We start from the raw sequence: 17,094 nt of genomic DNA, 5'->3' as shown, positions 1-17,094 counted from the left end.
TTTTGTGATACACAAGAGAGATTCCATTCTCAGATGAGACAGAAAGCACAGAATACCAGTGTAATGAGTTGCCCAATCTCTTAAAGCAGTAATGTGCTTTTGGGGAAGGGGAGGGTTTTTTTTCTAGTTTTAGCTGGCTTCTTACATGTGTATTTGTTTTTCTTTTATCTTGTTAAAGGTTTGGCATAGAAATGGTGCCGCTTGTTCAAAATGAGCAAGAGGGTCTAGAACTCAGTGAAGAATCTGATCTGTCTACTCTGGAAGGATTCCAGTGGGAAGGGATTTCCTTAGCAGTGCCTGGCTCAGCCAGAAAACGTAGCTTTTCTGAAAGCAGTGTCATTGCAGACAGAAATTCTTCTGCTTATAGCTTCTTCAGTGAACAAGCCAAAATAAAAGAAAGTGGGCAAAGGCAAATAATTGCAGCCAGCCACTCACATCACCTAACATCTGGGTATGAGGCAAGCACTGGCATTGAGGCTGACTTGAAACGGGAGACATCTTCTCTTCCTTTGTCGCCATTTATGTCTGAAAGAACTGAGACTAGTGGAAGGAGACACAGCCTACAGGCCACCTCTGAGGTCACTGGCCTAACAAAACAAGACCAGGAGAGCCCAGAGAAGAGAACACCTCTTCTTGAAAAACAAAATGTACTAGAAATCTCAGAAGAAAATTGTCCAGCTTCAAATAACGCTTCACTTCTTGCAGTGTCTAATAACATAGATGCAGCTACAGACAGTAGTTGCACATCTGGTACTGAGCAGAATGACAGCCAAGGAATTGGAAAGAAACGAAGAGCAACTGGAGTAAGTGCAATTTTGTCCAGCTTTGGTGCGCTAAAAGATGTTTTCTCCCTGTCAGTGGTCATTCCACCTTGTAATGATCTCTGCAAGGAGGAATTTCTCCATCTGATGGTCTTGTACATTGATATCCTCAAACTAATTTTTTTGTTTGACTTAATTTCCTTTAAGAATATTTTCCATTTCGGCCTTCCTAGTGCAGGACTTCTGCTTAACCTTTTTTAATTAATAGGAATGGCAAACGCTCTTTAATTTTGATTTGGTAACTGGCATGCTATGCTGGTAAAGAAGAGCTATGCAAATATTTCCATGAAGCATACGGTGTTGTAGCAAGGATCTTGGTGTTTCATAACTTAAATGGAAGGTAGGCTGTAGTAGAACTTTGTTTTCCTTAGATGTTCCTGGTTTTATGGTCGAGCAAGGACAGACAACACTTTTTACAAAATTATATACTTAAAATGATATCATTAAATCTGAATTTGTTTCAGTGTCCTGTCTTAGACTTACCCAAAGGGAAAAAAAGTTTTTGACCAAAATCCTCAAAATGGTTTTCTTATATTCAGAAGTGATAATGTTAATTCCTCACTGATTTAATCTTCTAGACCTTCAACTAAAACTGTAGCACAAGAAATCTGATCCAAGTGTGGTCTTAAACGTCTGAGCAATTAGAAGGCTGTCACCTTATGTAATATTTCTTCCTAGTTGAGATGAAAACATGGCTCTCACTTTGTTGCCATCCTTCTCTTAAGGGCAGAGGGAAGGACAAGTCGTACAAGAATTTGCAAAATTAATTGTATGTTCTTTGTGGGTACAAGTAATGGTTGAAAAGACAATAGATGTTTACCTTTTTGATTTAGGCAAAATTGCTCTCATAACTTTTGTTAATAAATGATTTTACTTGCAGGAGGGATCTTCTCCTGAAATTCCAAGTCTAGAAAGAAAGAATAAGAGAAGAAAAATTAAAGGTAAAAAAGGTGAGTGAAAATCATACATATGTGCATCTGGTATAGAGGTTATAAATACCTAGTAGTATTTTGACTTAGCTAAAATAGTAGCTCCTTAACGTTACTTTGGTGCTTCTTGGGCTCTTACTGAAGATCATAGGATGGACTGCTCTCAGGTCTGCAACACATTCTTCTCTGAGGAGTCCCATCTTAATTTGTCAGGAGTTATTTCTAAGAGAAGACTTTGTGCCTCTTTTCTGACTGCAGTTCATGTTCCTGGTTGCACAGAATGGGGCCTTTGCTTTCCCCTGTTCAGGGAGGAGAGGTTTGTTGCCTCTTTGGATAGAAGTTCTGAAGGGAGAAGCACCCCTCACTCCCTTCAAATTCAGCCATGCAGCTTTCCCTTTCTGCTTCTGGGTGGTCTCACCAGAAAACTTGCACTCTGCCTAACTTGGGCTGTGTTCTGTTTTTGATACCTCTCGCAATATTTTTTGGTTTTTGACTCTTCCTTCCCTGTCCTTTATGGAAATGAATGTGGAATGCTTCACTCCTTCCTGCTCCTGACCAAAGGAACTTTACTCTGGCATTAGACAAGTCTTAAACATGCCCAACACATCCACATCACCATGTATCAAGGTTAACCAAGTGTGGTTTAGGGAGAATGTTTTCTTTGGGAACTTGCATCACCATCTGGGAGCTTTGGGGTCCAGAGGATAGGTTTCAAATGTTGCATTTCTCTTTTTAAAATTATTTGTTTATATTAAGAGTTGCTTGGAATGCAGGGCAGTTAATATGGATCTTCTTGTGGGAACTAATATTTCACTACTTGAAGAAGTGGGGTTTTTTATCAGCCTCTGCCTTCAATGACTAGTGTCTATTATGGAGACTAATAACACATTTGACTTAGTAAAATCTCTCTTCTGCATTACTTTGGTTCAGCGTCATCATTACTGTGGTAAACCTACTAAAGAAAACTATAACCTGAATGAAACTGAGCAGTGCACAAACTGAAACTTAATTTGCTTGAGTAATCCCTGTAATGCCAGAGGACTTTAGAAGGGGGTATAGGAGGATCTTTTACTGAGGACAGTGCTCAGAGACTGTCTCAAGAGACTGAAAACATGACTCTCATAGCCCAAAATCATCCTGGATAGTAAATGTGCTTTTTTTTTTATCGTTGGGTTCTTTTTCTCTTAAGCTGCCTTTCCTTGGCCTCTGGATTAATTGAATAATTTAAATCTTGTTTAGCTTAAATTTGTCTTTGCCTTTTTGATTACATTAATGGAAAGTGTGTATTTTTACTTTATGTACATGCGTACTTCAACAGGAGATCTTTGTGGAAGAGAATGACTGTTCAACTAAATTAAATCACTGCTGGCAAAGCTGTGATGGAAGTAAAGTTACTAGAGTCAAGGTTGAGATCCTGTAAAGAGGAATACTTGACTTTTCTCTTTTTTCATGTAGATGTGACTATTTCTGTGCATAGATATTCCTTTTCAGTTTCTTGTATGACTGTTGATGTTTGACTTGATTTATGTGATTTTTACATTCTGAGGTGGTAGTATTGAGGTACCACATGTAATGTATTTTACTGTACTGTCAACTACAATTATACTCTACATTTTGTTTCTTTTTTAGAACGTTCTCAGGTAGACCAGTTGTTGGCTATTTCGCTGAGGGAAGAAGAGTTAAGCAAGTCACTGCATAGTGTGGACAGCAGTCTCTTGCAGGCTAGGGCTGCGCTGCAGGCTGCATATGTTGAGGTTCAACGGTTCCTTGTATTAAAGCAACAGGTAACATTGGGCTTTTGGGACTGTCTGAACTAGAAGTTAGCAGTCTGAAAATCTGCCTTAAGCAGGGTTGATTTAAAGCACAACTATTTTGCAGATAACGATGGAAATGAGCACACTGAGAAGTCAGAGAATCCAGATCTTGCAGGGACTACAAGGTACGAGATTCCATTGTTGTATTTTTATGGTATGCTGACTCTTACATTCTTTGAGCTCAGAATCTTGTAAAAATTGCATTTAACTTGAATTCACTCATTTAAACTGTGGATTAAAATTGTAGGCTTTCAATATTGAAGTCTTTATTGTTCAAGTGTGAGCTGTTGTCTTTGGTAGTGCCATCTAGTGGCTTTTTTACAAATTTTTATCTTCCTTGTCTGTGTGTCCACAAGAAATGAGCTCTTGGCACCATTAAATTTTATTGTAAAATATGAACTTTTTTTTTTTCCTCTCTCCTCTTTTGCCATTAGAAACATATGAACCTTCTGAACTGTCAGAGCAACTTTCCTCCAGTGTCTTAAGTGAGAGAAGAAATAGCAAATCTCAGACGGCAGCTGACTTAATTCCTGCAGGCTCCTTCATGCCCCTTTTGGACACTTTGTCATCTCCTCCACTGGGAGCTTCTGTTCAAGTAAACATGCCATCACTGTTCCAGTGTTCTGGCATCACACCTGCTACTCCTCCTGACTCCTCAGTACAAGTTAAACGAGAACCTCTGTCTCCAAAAGGCTCAGAAGAAAATGTGAATTCTGTACTCCAGAGCTCTCCATGTGCTTCACGAGCAGAAGAGGTGGAGCAGAAGGATGGTATGTGTTGGTTCTCTGCTTTAAGAAAATAAGGATTATTTTTTTTTTTTTTTTTTTTTTTTTTCCCCAGAAGAAAAGTTATTTCTCACCCGCAGCCTGTTGTGCAGGGGTGAACTCCCATTAACTTGTGTAGGACTTTGTTAACTTAATAGTCTTAGAAACTGGGACCTTCTTTACAACACATCCACATGGATTCCATGTTTTTAAACTGTTAAGCCCATGCAAATTGTAGTCATATGTACCTACAGGTTTCTAGTTTTACGTTAAAAAATAGAACAAACATGAATTAGAAGGTTACATCCTCTCAGAGTAATTTAGTTACTAAAAACCAAACCAAACCTTAAAACTTCCCCTGTAATTTTTGTCTTCAACTCTGCATTATTTAATGGGCATTGGTAGCTGAAAATCTGCCTACAAAGGAAAAACATATGCCTGAGGGTCTTTTTTAAAAAATTATGACCAACTACATTAGGAGTATTCTGTGTTCTTCTTGGGCCCTGCTGGATAAGCACAAATAGTATAATATGTGATGTTAGAAATAACAATCTATCTTCTCCCCCTCTGCATCTCTCTAAATCCCACTGGTCTGGAGTTGTGCGTTCAAAGTTCATGCAATCATATTTGTGATTTCAGTGAACAATTTACTGTAAGAAGGATGTTAGGCACTGTTCACATGAGGGCTACAGGGATTTGACAAGGGTTATGAAGCTCTAGAGGTGTACACTGAAGTAAACGTGAGGCGAGGGGGAAGAATCAGCTTTTGTGTTTGCTTGCATTGTTAAGACTTAGGAATCCACTCCCTTTCCTTTGCTTTCCCATTTTTATTGGCATATGCCATTCTGTTATGTTTAAACATCAGTGAAGAGAGGTGTCATTTTTCTATAATGTCAGAGTTGAAAAATTCAGAATAAAGATTTAGTGATCACTAGCTGCAGCGGCATAAAGTGTCTTTCTTGCAGAATCTTCAGATTTGATTGATGTCTGTGCAGGCACAAAAGAAGCCAAAGAGGCATTTTAGTTTTTTCTCATAAAGATGAACCTTCAATGTATAGCTTTATTTATTACTTAAATAATTCTTTTTAAAATGTCTTCATCACATTGGCATATTTGTCAGTTTCCTACAAACTTATTTTTGACATATTAAAAGCAAGACTGTTCTTTTGATGTCTGTCAAATTAATGTAGGTTTGGTATTAATCAACTTCTATATGTGCTACATTTAAAATGAGTGTCTGTCATGAAATTCATTTGGTAATTTGGGGGGAAAATAAACATTTACCATCAGGTAAATTCTGTAATTTGGGGGGAGAGGAATTTCTCTCTGAGGGCAGACTATCTGCTTTCTGGGGGTTGAACATCTGGTTTGTTAGCTTCCCTAGGGGGTCAGCTCAGCTGTGCTTTGAAGGAGCTGATTGCATTTGGTTTCCCCTAACTACCTGTAATCTCTCCTGCCTGCAAAACTGAGTGATTCTGTTTTCTTGAACTACTCCTGGTCATTTCCTACTTCCTTTTCTAACACCTGCAGTAGTCCAATTGCTGAGAATTCATAATTTTTGAGTTTAAAAATTTCAGTTTAAGTTGCTGGCTCTTACTTTCCTGTTTGTTTTGGTTTTAAGTGACCAAGCTTCTTTGCTCCCCTTTCCTGTGGGAAATGAGGGATGCACGATGTTAGAGATGTATTCAGAATTTAAGGGTTTATGTGCCTTCTTCCCACTATAGTTCAACACTGACGTTGTTTAAACTTTGTCTAAGCATTTATTTCTTCTGTACAGAGGGGTTTTCTAACAGGTTGCAGCTGTGTATGATAGTTATGGGTCACGGGAAAACCAGCTTTCCACTGATTTACTTTAAATATGATATACCCTACACTGTCAGCAAGTTCTAGTTTTATCTTGGAAATTCTCATCTGAGGAAGGCGTGGGGTGAGATGTTCACATTTAAGCTGTCTCCAGTTGGATGTGTAATTCTAAAGCATCAAATTTGTACTGTGAGGTGTTAAACAGTCCAACAGCTTTGCCTAAGCATTGCTGTAGGTTTAGTTTGCTGGTTTCTTAGGAGACTGAAGCAGGGAAGTATTTCAGATACTGCCAGCTTCCCATTTGTGTTGAGGGATCCCACTCAATAAATGCACTGCAGTAAAAGAACTTAAAACATCCTGTTCTGGATTGTAGTTATGGCAAATGCAACTGGGGAATTTTAGGGTGTGGGAGACACAGCTGTGAGATGTTACCTGTGCTCTTAGCCTATTTCACTTGAGAGGTTGGATTCATTTGTTTGTATTAGATTCAAATTAAAATTACAGGGGAGTATGTTTGCCCCACCACACACCTACATGTGCATGTAGCTTTCAATGTGTAGGAATATGTACTTACGTGCACAACTAAGTATAAACAAAAAAAATGCAGGGAAAACAATTTTGCATAAATATTTATTGCTGTACAGATTTAATGTAACATTAGTCTGTTTTCTTCAGAAGAGACCAACCAGAAAACGTCAGTGTATCCAGTTATCTCTGCAACCATATCCCTATCAGAATTGGCAGCTTGTTTCCAACACACTAATCAAGATGTCCACAAGCCTGCTGCGGACCGGGGAAAGGCTGGACTTCCTGAGAACCCTTCTCCTCATTCATTGTCTGTTTTCAGCAAGAGAGAAGCAAATGATACAGTGACTGAGAGCTTTTTACTGGATCAGTGTGGCACTTCTCTTCCAAAGCATGCAGTCCTTCTAGAAATGCCAGTGGATAAAACCCCAAAATTGTCACCAGAACCATCTGAGCAACAGACAGCAACCACTATAGTCCCAGCAGAAAAAGGGAACAGGAGGAGGAGAAAGTTAAGGAAGAAGAAAACTCTGAGGGCAGCCCACGTGCCAGAGAACAGTGATACAGAACAGGATATAATTGACTCTAAGCCTGTCCGGAAAGTCAAAGGTGGAAAGGTTCCTAAAGGAGAAAAAGTTACTACATCCACTCCTCCAAGACAGGAGGATGGAGCTACTACTCAAACAGCAAGAAACAAAGATGAGAATGACAGTGATGCTTCTCTGGAACTAGTGGAAGTTCCAGCGCCCCAGTGTGAGGTGGTTGACGTTGGTTCATCAGAGTCAGGCAATGAGAAACCAGACAGTCCATCAAAGAGGGATTCACGTGGCTCTGTGGATCAAGCAGTCATAGGGGGGTCTTGCTCTGGTTATGATGAAGTGAGCTCTACCAGTGAGATTGGCACAAATTATAAGGATGATAGGAAAAGGTGAGATTATTGTAGATCTCCCAAAAGTAGAAGCATTAAACAATATTCATAAGAGGCCTCTCTTTTTTTTTTTTTTTTTTTTTTTTCCTCTCCTATTCAGAAAGTCTTACATCATCAGTAAATTTTAATTTCATACAGAAATGAAATAAGAGGAAAAATGAAAATAGAATTTGCTTTTTTGGTCCAACAAATTAATGCATCTTGTTATCTACTAATTTCTCTGATACAAGAACAAGGCTGCCCTCCACAGAAAGTTTATCTGCCACAGCCTATTTTCTACTAAGTGCAGTGTCTTGTATTCTGGAATATTACTTACACCAATATTTTTTCTGAAAAGGAACATGCAAAGTCCAATCTTGCTACTTTTTATTTCTGTTGTACAGCGTGGCTGAGACACAGACTTCGATATCATCACTAAGAGGATCAAAAAACTCATCAGGTATATCTTTTAAACTTTTCTTCTGATATTTTGTATGTGGTATCTTGCAGGACTTTGAGTTAAGTCTCAGTCAGACTGCTTCCAGGGGGGAATTTTGCCCTGAAGATAAAAGCCTTCAGTAAGAACTGAAGTGGGAAGTGATGCATACTCACTTATGTCATCCGTCATTGAAAGCTTTGTGCATTGACCCCTCCACATCCACCCCACCCCCTTCCACATGAACACTTTTGCTCCAGAGTCTCTGTAGAGCTGTAGGACAAACAGTAATACAATCCTTTTGCTATTTTAAAGATCTTTCTGGACTTAACATCATATAAAGGTCGTTTTGGCATTTTGTGTTACCTTCTGCTGCTTACAGCCTCCAGCTGGGATCCATGATGAAATCTGACTTTAAGGTGCTGAGCCCACGAAATAGTTCTGCTGTTTGGTAATACAAACAACAGTAGTGTGTTTGCTTGAGTGTGTTCACATAATCAAAGTGCGTGTGTCTCTGTCCTACAGAAGTGTCTTCAGAGCCAGGTGAGGATGAAGAACCTACAGAGGGAAACTTTGAGGGACACCTGGCTGCAGTGAATGCTATTCAGATTTTTGGGAATTTGTTGTATACCTGCTCAGCAGACAAAACTGTTTGTGCCTACAATCTGGTCGTAAGTAAGGTTGTGGGAATGGTGTCACATTAATTGCAGTCACAAGGTTGCAATTCTGTTTCTGTAAAGCCTTACTATGTCGTTAAGGAAGCAGAAGCTTTTTCAAGTGCTTTATTTTTTTTTTTATTCTGTTTTTTCCTTCAAACCTCTCTTCTCCCCAACCCCTTCTGCTTATGAGAGGGGTAAGAGGTGATACATTGCTGCATGTGTTCTGCTTTTGTTAGCTGTCTTATCCTACTCTGTCAGACACAGATTCCAAAAGGCATTATGGGCCTTTATGTTGACAGACCCTCTGCTTTCCTTTTTAGAGCAGGAAGTGTGTGGCCATCTTTGAAGGACATACTTCAAAAGTGAACTGCCTCCTGGTCACTCAGACAAACGGGAAGAATGCTGCACTCTATACTGGCTCAAGCGACCACACTATCAACTGTTACAATATCAAGGTGCTCAAACTCTGTGTTGATTAACATGTACTGCCTTTTTATGCAAGTGTTTCTTTGTAAATATAAATGAAAAAAGCCTTTTAAACCCATATGAACTGGACAAGAGCCCCACTTCATACCTCGTTAGAGTGGAACAGGGGAAAAAAAAACCCCAAAACCAGACAAACAGGAAACCATGAAGTGATATACTACTGTAATCTTTTGACTAGCTTGTCAGCAGAGTTCAGATCCTGAATGCTGGGAACACCAACATGCAGGATGGTTGTCTGGTCATGAATATCGTATTTGTCTTGTTGTATTTCTAACTTCATTGCTTATGGAAGGCACTGCTCTCTGTAGAGCAGTTACAGAGAGAACATCTATTATTCTGAGGGCAGGTGGAAGAGTAGACCGAGACTTCCTGAAGCTGGACTTTTAAGGATAAATGATAGGAAGGCTCGTCCAACCTGTGGCTTGAAGAAAAATATCTGCATCAGGGGTCAAACTGCCAGAGATTTCTGATTCTTAAGTTGATAATTCGTGGCACTTCCCTGTGGAGGACTTAATCGGGATTCCTCAGACTCAAGCATGTAACGGGTATTTTGCATATATAGTCTGTAGTTTAGGCTTCCATATACATTAGAGGTTATGATTAGAATAAAGCTTTTAGGGTTATAACTGGTTGCTGAAGTACAGTCAAGTCTCAAAGATGGGAGTGAGCCAATTAAAACCAGAGTCAAACTGCCACGTGACACCAGATTTTCAGATGTTTTTCTCCAGCTCGGTTGGTTCAAAAAACCGCAGCTTGTATGTGAAAATTGTCATTTGCTTCAGGCTTTTTTCCCTGAACTTAATGAAAAGCTTTAAATAATTCTTTCTATTGACAGACCAGAGAGTGCATGGAACAGTTTAAATTGGAAGATCGGGTGCTCTGTTTACACAGTAGGTGGCGGATTCTTTATGCAGGCCTTGCAAATGGAAGTGTGGTTACTTTCAGCATAAAGGTTAGTGTGTTTAAATATTGGCACCTTAAAGCCTGTTGCAATGCTGTTTCTTTCCACTTTCTTTCTCTTGAGTAGTAAGCATATTTGTAATTAAAGTATTTTGGTATAAATGGTGACTTTTACCCCCTTTTGATCCTTTATTTTGTCAGTGCACAAAGCAGTCCCATCTCCCCTTCCCTCTGGTTACCTTTTTCTTAACTGCTTTATTGTCAAATTTTTCCTTAAGGTTCCACCTGGCCTACCAGTCATGTGACATGAGGGTTTTCTGACACAGTTGATTATTTGTGAATCCTCCTTTTTTGCCATCGAAGTAGTGTTAGAGATTTTAATGTGTTGCTGGTTTTACCTGCTCCATTTGCAGTTATAGAAGAGACTCATTCACGTGGTTTTCTGTCAAAGAGGCTTAATCAGTAGTTCCCATGATACTTAAAAGTGAATAAAAATAATTATTTAAATAAATTATTTTTCTGATTATTCTTTTTGTGGATCCTAGACCAATTTCTCAAATTCATCCTTACCAAATTTATTATGTTTTATATTTTTCTCATAACACTATTTGCTGTCATTGTTCTAACTCAGAAGGAGGATTTACTGGACCTTTGCTAAATAATGAAATATCTTTTTAGAAGACAAAAGATCAAAGCCTGACATAAGGAGTTGTTTCCTTGATTTGGAAACTTACTAGTTAAGATGCAGCTCTTAACCACTGCTGAAATGGTGTGTTACTAAACTGAAAACAGATGCTATAACAAGTACAACACAAAAAGGACTCAGTGGTCTAGTCAATGTCATAGCAAAGTTGTAATTAAATACCATTTTTTCCTCCCCAACAGAACAACAAGCAGGTTGATACCTTTGAATGCCACGGCCCTAGAGCAGTGAGCTGTCTAGCCACAGCTCAGGAAGGAGCACGCAAGTTGTTGGTAGTGGGCTCCTATGACTGCACCATCAGCGTGCGAGATGCACGGAATGGGCTGCTTCTCAGAACCCTGGAAGGTCACAGCAAGACTATACTCTGCATGAAGGCAAGTGTCTCTGAATATATATTTTTGGCATAGAATGAATGCTCAAAATGGTGTGTTTTTCCTTTTTTTTCTCACCTGATAGTGAGCAAGTTGTGGTAGGAAGTAGAGGATTTCTCTACTTTAAATGATAAAAAGTGAGTAATTTGGTAAGAAAATTGTCTCTGGCTGGCTGCCATATCTCATGTTCCCAGCAAAACTGTTGGGGGGGGTGTATGTAGGAAGCATATTTATTTCATGTTGTTAGAAGATTCAGGGAATCTTGAAATGTGAGTTTGGCAACAGAGGGAAAGTTGGGGAAAAGATGAAGATAGTTTTCACATACCCTGACCACACCAACCTCGGAGGAAACCGGAAAAAAATGTAACTAGAGAAGTATTCTTTTTTAATAGAAGAATCACTGTCACTTATTTTACGGGTTTCTGGCTCCTGAGATTACAAGCTGGAACATAGGCTTGTCTGACTACTTCGCTGTGACCACTGTCATGTAGCAGACAGGGGATGACTTCCATAAGTTGTATTTGTCACTTTAGGTATTATGGTGCAGTGGCACAGCCTTTTTTGCCCTGTGGACTATCCTAGTCCTGCTTGCATGGCAGCATACTGTGGTTCCTTCTTAATCTGTGATAGATCTATTAAGCTTCCTTTCTAGATTAGTACTTGTCAGGAGCACCATCTTTCTTATATGACCAGAATATAAGTGCACAGCACATCCGATATTTCCAGGAAACAACAGGCTTTACTGTGCATGGGCGGAGCAGCATTTCGCATTTGGTTTGCTTGGTCCCTGATCTGCTGCTGAGCTGTCCCTGAGAATATTCCATAGGTGGGATGAATTAGCCTGGTAGGCTGCAAGTTAACAGGTTCTAATGTCAATTGTGAAGTGTCAAAAGTCATTAGGGTAGCATAGTGCATTTTCTAGCTCTTATGTAAAGAACTCAGTGCATGCTTTTTTTCATACTCTGTTGATTTTGACTGCCAAATTTAGGAAACATTACAGTGCAACTTTAAACTGAACAGCTTCTTAATGGTTTGCTTCCTTGTTTCATATTCATTACAAAGATAAAACTTCTCTTTTTTCTTTTTAAGGTTGTGAATGATCTGGTATTCAGTGGCTCCAGTGATCAGTCTGTCCATGCCCACAACATTCATGTAAGTCGCATTATATCTTAGCTGGAATGACTTTTGCTATTAAGGCAATGAATTCTTGTGCTATGAAGTCAGTATTTCCAGAATTTTTGACTGACTGACTGGGGCAGAATAGCTTCCAGAAAAGTAAGTAATGATTTTGTCAATGTGACTATGCTCTATAGCTAACTGAGGAGGGATGCAGAGGATAAAATACACGTTTTCCTAAACATAAACATGCTGACTCTTGTAATATGATATGCAATGCCTTTTTATTTGGGGATCTTGCTTTTGCAAATTTTACTACAAATGTGCTGATAATGTGGAAAGGTTTCAGAGCAAAGCCATGCAAGATACTCTGGTGGGGGAAGAGTTTCTTTATTACAAGAAAAACTGGAGGAACACAAACAGCGTTCCAAACTAGCTGGATAAAAAGCTGTTATCCTGTCCTGAATGCTTTGTCTCTAGCTTGCCACTCTCCTTCTCTTTTATACCATCTTTCCCCTGTGCTATCAGAAGAGTTCATGTAGCTATGCAATAAATTAGATTAAGAAACTTACCAGAGATAAATTTGAATTGACAAAAAAATGTGTGTATTGGTGTATTTAGCTCAATTTTCTCACTGATCCTTACGACTACTTAAATACTGCTAGTACTAATAGCACAATACTAGTTGCAGGATAGGTAGGAACATGTAAGTAATGATGGAAAGAGTAGTAGACACTTTTCATAGTGGCATGCATTTCTGTTGTACTTGAATGGCTCTGTGTTAACTTGGGCAGAGAAAAGGATAAATAGTATTTGATCATAATCTATAAGTGCCTTCACAGGAAATGGGAGTTTAATAAAGGGTGTTTCAAATTTTTGAGTAAGCATTTAATGCTAGCTACCTGTCTAGGTTAGATAAAACTGTTTTGTTTTGTTGTTTAAAAAAACCTAACAACCAACCAAAAAAAAAAACCCCACACCTATTTGCCTTTGGTTTTTCTTGATGCAGACTGGAGAGCTGGTACGGATCTACAAAGGCCATAACCATGCAGTAACAGTTGTGAACATTCTTGGGAAAGTGATGGTGACAGCATGTCTGGATAAATTTGTTCGTGTTTATGAACTACAGGTAAGACAATAGGTGGTTACTAATGATGTTAACCTAATGTGTGTTAATTAACGATTTTGAAGTCAAATAGAAGTCATCTTTGTGCTTACTGGTCTCTGTCCCATCCCTCTCTATCACTCAGAATATATAGCTGTCTCACCAGCCAAAATGCATGGGTTTTAAAGAATATAGCCTAAACCATTATTTATTTATTCAAACCCGGGTTATCCTAAGTAGTGACAGCTCAGAAAATTGGGAAATGTTAGTTTTGTCTGCTTGAAAGACCAAGTGTTTAGATGGACAAAACCTCAAAGGAGTGATGTAAGCAGAAGCGAGCTTTCATAGTGGCTATGAAGTTTGGAATCCACTAGGGGAGTTTAGTAGCTACCCAGGAAACTGCTCTCATTTGCATGTCTGTCAAAAATGGCTATTAACTGTCATGCTATTAAAATGTCTGTTTCTGTTTCTTTCAAGTCACATGACCGCTTGCAAGTCTATGGAGGCCACACAGATATGATCATGTGTATGACCATCCATAAGAGCATGGTAACTTCCTTCTTTTCACTGGTCTCAAAGGGAAGGTTGTAATTTCCACAAGCTTATACAAGGCAGTTTAAATTTTTCAGATAATGAAATTAACCTGCTGTCTGACTAAGACAGAAGAACTTAGAAATGTCAGCCAAAAAATTAAGTTGCTATAACAGTGTTTATATAATATTATTGTCTGCGGAAACAGTACCTTCTAGCTTACTGCAGTCTTAAAAACAATGGTTCTGTTTACATCGATGATTGCAATGAAGAGTCTAGAAATTGTAAAATATTCCCTCTTTTCAAGCATCATTCCTGTTTGACTTTTACTCAAGAGAGTCGCACAAATGCTAGAGAAAAACTTTACTCACAAGTCTGGAGCCCTCAGCACAAGAAGGACATGGGACTGTTGGAGCGGGTCCAGAGAAGGGCTACAAAAAGGATCGGAGGGCTGGAGCACCTCTCCTGTGAGGATAGGCTGAGAGAGTTGGGCTTGTTCAGCCTGGAGAAGAGAAGGCTGCGGGGAGATCTGATTGCAGCCTTTCACTACCTAAAGGGGGCCTATAGGAAAGACAGGGAAAATCTTTTTAGTAGGGCCAGCTGTGACAGGATAAGGGGTAATGGCTTTAAACTAAACCAGGGTAGGTTTAGACTGGATATAAGGAAGAAATTCTTTACAATGAGGGTGATGAAACACTGGAACAGGTTGCCCAGAGAGGTAGTGGGGGCCCCATCCCTGGAAACATTCAAGGCCAGGTTGGATGGGGCTCTGAGCAACCTGATCTGGATAAAGATTTCCCTGCTCACTGCAGGGGGGTTGGACTAGATGACCTCTAGGGGTCCCTTCCAACCCAAAACATTCTATGATTCTAAGTCAAACCTCTAGTAACCTTCGATAGATTCAGGTGCACAGATTTCTTCATACATCTGCACTGCAAGATAGATTTCAGAAACACTTCTGAAAAAATAACTTGCTTAAAATAGTTATTAGAAGCACTTATTTGCCTCCATGTGTAGGAATTTGTTTGCCAACTTTCTTTCAGATTGTAAAGTAAGAGGTATAGTAATGATCTGTAATAACAGAAGAATTAAGTCTTAACAGAACTCATCTCCTACTAATTGGAGTACATACTGCCCAAGCTTCACTTCTCATGTGAGTGAGATGGAGAGCTAAGTGCTTACAGCCTGAAGCTTGTTCCCCAGCAATAGTCTGGTTTGGGCATTCTCAAATCAAAGAAGTGTTCAGGTGAGAAGCTTAGTGATGAGTAAAAGGTTATGATTTTCTGTAATGGTCTTAGTAGTAAAGTGTAGTCTCTTGCACATAGTGGATTGGCTGTTATATCCTAGTGATGAATTTCCAAGAGACAAAAAGACTTGAAGAAAAATAACAAATGAAACCTTCAGCTTGTGGAGTTTTCTGTATTATCTGAGGACATTTTTAACGATGAGTGTTCTTTATGGGATTATGAGCATCTGACATCCTTTTCTTTCCAAAGAACCATTTTGTGTAGAGCGTTTGCCTAACAAAAGTGTTTTTAAGATGTCATTTTGCCTGCCTTCTCAGGATCTGCATCATTCTTCTCCTTCTGAAATTCTGATGTTCTTCCTCACCCTTCCTCTTCATCCCCTTGTGATATACATATAACTGGTTAAGTCCTGGAAATATATTCAACTTGACAGTTACACCTAAATTTTTTTTCACTTCAGTGGATAGTAACATTATATTTCAAAGTTTTCTGAGCTTTTATGCACATGACGTGATCAGTGATAGACGTTATGGAAACATTTCTTATTAGCAGGTTTTTGTAAACTACAAATGCAAATCTTAAAAGAATTAGGTTAGACCCATGTTTTAAATTTAGAAGCCTTGCACGTTGATAGCTTTTTGTTGTTCACCTAATGCTCTATGCTGAAGCCTTCTTCAAAATTTGACTTCTTTTTTTTTTTTTCCTATTATTCACAGTTTGCTTATCCATAAATGTTCCTTTTACAGATCTACACTGGATGCTATGATGGTAGTGTCAGAGCTGTGAGGCTTAATCTGATGCAGAATTATCGTTGCTGGGTAAGGAGCAAAATGTTTTTAGCCTTCCTTTATTATAGTTCTTAGAGTAATTTTCTGAGGGTGGTCACTACTCAGTCTTGGATAGCTTGACATTTAATTTATTATAATTCATTAATATTTTTTAAATGTGTATGTACATTTTAAATGTAAGTATATATCACTAGTTCAATTTTATATGGTCTTTAGTGTATGTGTATGCTTTGGGGAAAGTTGGTGATAGCATCTTAAATAATTTTGCTTTCTGGAAGCTTTTAGATAGTGGCATGTAACTGTTAAAAACCAAAAACTTCATCTGAGTGACATGGAAAAGCTGATTTACTCTGCTAAATAAATTTAATTAAACTCCCAATGATTCTGTGTCAGGTAAGCTTCAATCTTGTAAAGGCCGTTCTTGCTGGTGGTCTAGGCTGGGCTAGAGGCAGGAATAATCTCTGTAAAGCTGTAATTAAAGGAATAGAGACCACTGAGAATGGAAATGTAGTAAGAAGATTAAGAAGTTACAGGAGGTGGCATGTCTGTGAATGGTCTTGGTAGAATATTGTGAAGTTGCAAGAAGAAAAGCATTAGCTAAAATTCTTTTTTCCTGGCTTATTCTGGCATGTTTTTTCTACCAGTGGCATGGATGTTCACTGATCTTTGGAGTTGTGGACCATCTGAAACAACACTTGTTAACTGACCACACCAACCCAAATTTTCAGACTCTAAAATGCCGTTGGAAGAACTGTGATGCTTTCTTTACTTCCAGGAAAGGTTCCAAACAGGTACATGGTTGAACTAGCATGGTTGTATTTGGTAGTATAAAGTACTTTATATCGCCATAATTGTGGTACTTGATCCTATTTCTCTTAAAAAGGGTTAAATTCTAGTCTTGACAAGCTTGACTGCATACAGTTACAGTCATACAAGGCTAATAGGATTCAAGTCAACCTGTGACAGCTGAAGGGTGCAGCTAAGTATGATAACTTGAGATATGGTTGACTTACAATGGTTTGATCCTAAAATATTATGTGGAAATGGTAAAATTCTTGAAATATTAGAAGAAATTTTGGTAACTAAAGATGTTGCTATCTTTTTTGTAGGAAAAATTTATTTTTAGGATGAACAATCATCAGTCTTGAAACAGATTTTTATTCTCTTAATTTTTTATACATCACTACCC

The 17,094-nt window shown here is 38.7% G+C and overlaps 1 protein-coding gene across 2 annotated transcripts in view; it reads left to right on the top strand.

The window, feature by feature from the left end:
* ZNF106 (zinc finger protein 106) overlaps nucleotides 1-17,094 on the top strand; it is a 31,454-nt gene that overhangs the window by 12,203 nt on the left and 2,157 nt on the right. The window contains exons 5-20 of one of the 2 annotated variants that reach the window (XM_009640235.2): nucleotides 179-803; nucleotides 1,702-1,771; nucleotides 3,380-3,534; nucleotides 3,629-3,689; nucleotides 3,999-4,334; nucleotides 6,810-7,584; nucleotides 7,968-8,023; nucleotides 8,525-8,670; nucleotides 8,979-9,113; nucleotides 9,980-10,096; nucleotides 10,930-11,121; nucleotides 12,208-12,270; nucleotides 13,244-13,363; nucleotides 13,817-13,888; nucleotides 15,864-15,935; nucleotides 16,550-16,696. In XM_009640235.2, the coding sequence (XP_009638530.1) occupies nucleotides 179-803; nucleotides 1,702-1,771; nucleotides 3,380-3,534; nucleotides 3,629-3,689; nucleotides 3,999-4,334; nucleotides 6,810-7,584; nucleotides 7,968-8,023; nucleotides 8,525-8,670; nucleotides 8,979-9,113; nucleotides 9,980-10,096; nucleotides 10,930-11,121; nucleotides 12,208-12,270; nucleotides 13,244-13,363; nucleotides 13,817-13,888; nucleotides 15,864-15,935; nucleotides 16,550-16,696 (3,142 nt within the window). Of the gene's footprint in view, nucleotides 1-178; nucleotides 804-1,701; nucleotides 1,772-3,379; nucleotides 3,535-3,628; nucleotides 3,690-3,998; nucleotides 4,335-6,806; nucleotides 7,585-7,967; nucleotides 8,024-8,524; nucleotides 8,671-8,978; nucleotides 9,114-9,979; nucleotides 10,097-10,929; nucleotides 11,122-12,207; nucleotides 12,271-13,243; nucleotides 13,364-13,816; nucleotides 13,889-15,863; nucleotides 15,936-16,549; nucleotides 16,697-17,094 lie in introns of both variants that reach the window. The other variant, XM_035895762.1, reaches the window with a different exon arrangement.

This window comes from Egretta garzetta, unplaced genomic scaffold (assembly GCF_000687185.1).
Source record: "Egretta garzetta isolate BGI_Z169 unplaced genomic scaffold, ASM68718v1 scaffold526, whole genome shotgun sequence".
NCBI lineage: Eukaryota > Metazoa > Chordata > Aves > Pelecaniformes > Ardeidae > Egretta > Egretta garzetta.
The sequence above is the reverse complement of the archived record's forward strand: the minus strand, read 5'-3'. Positions and strand labels throughout refer to the sequence as shown.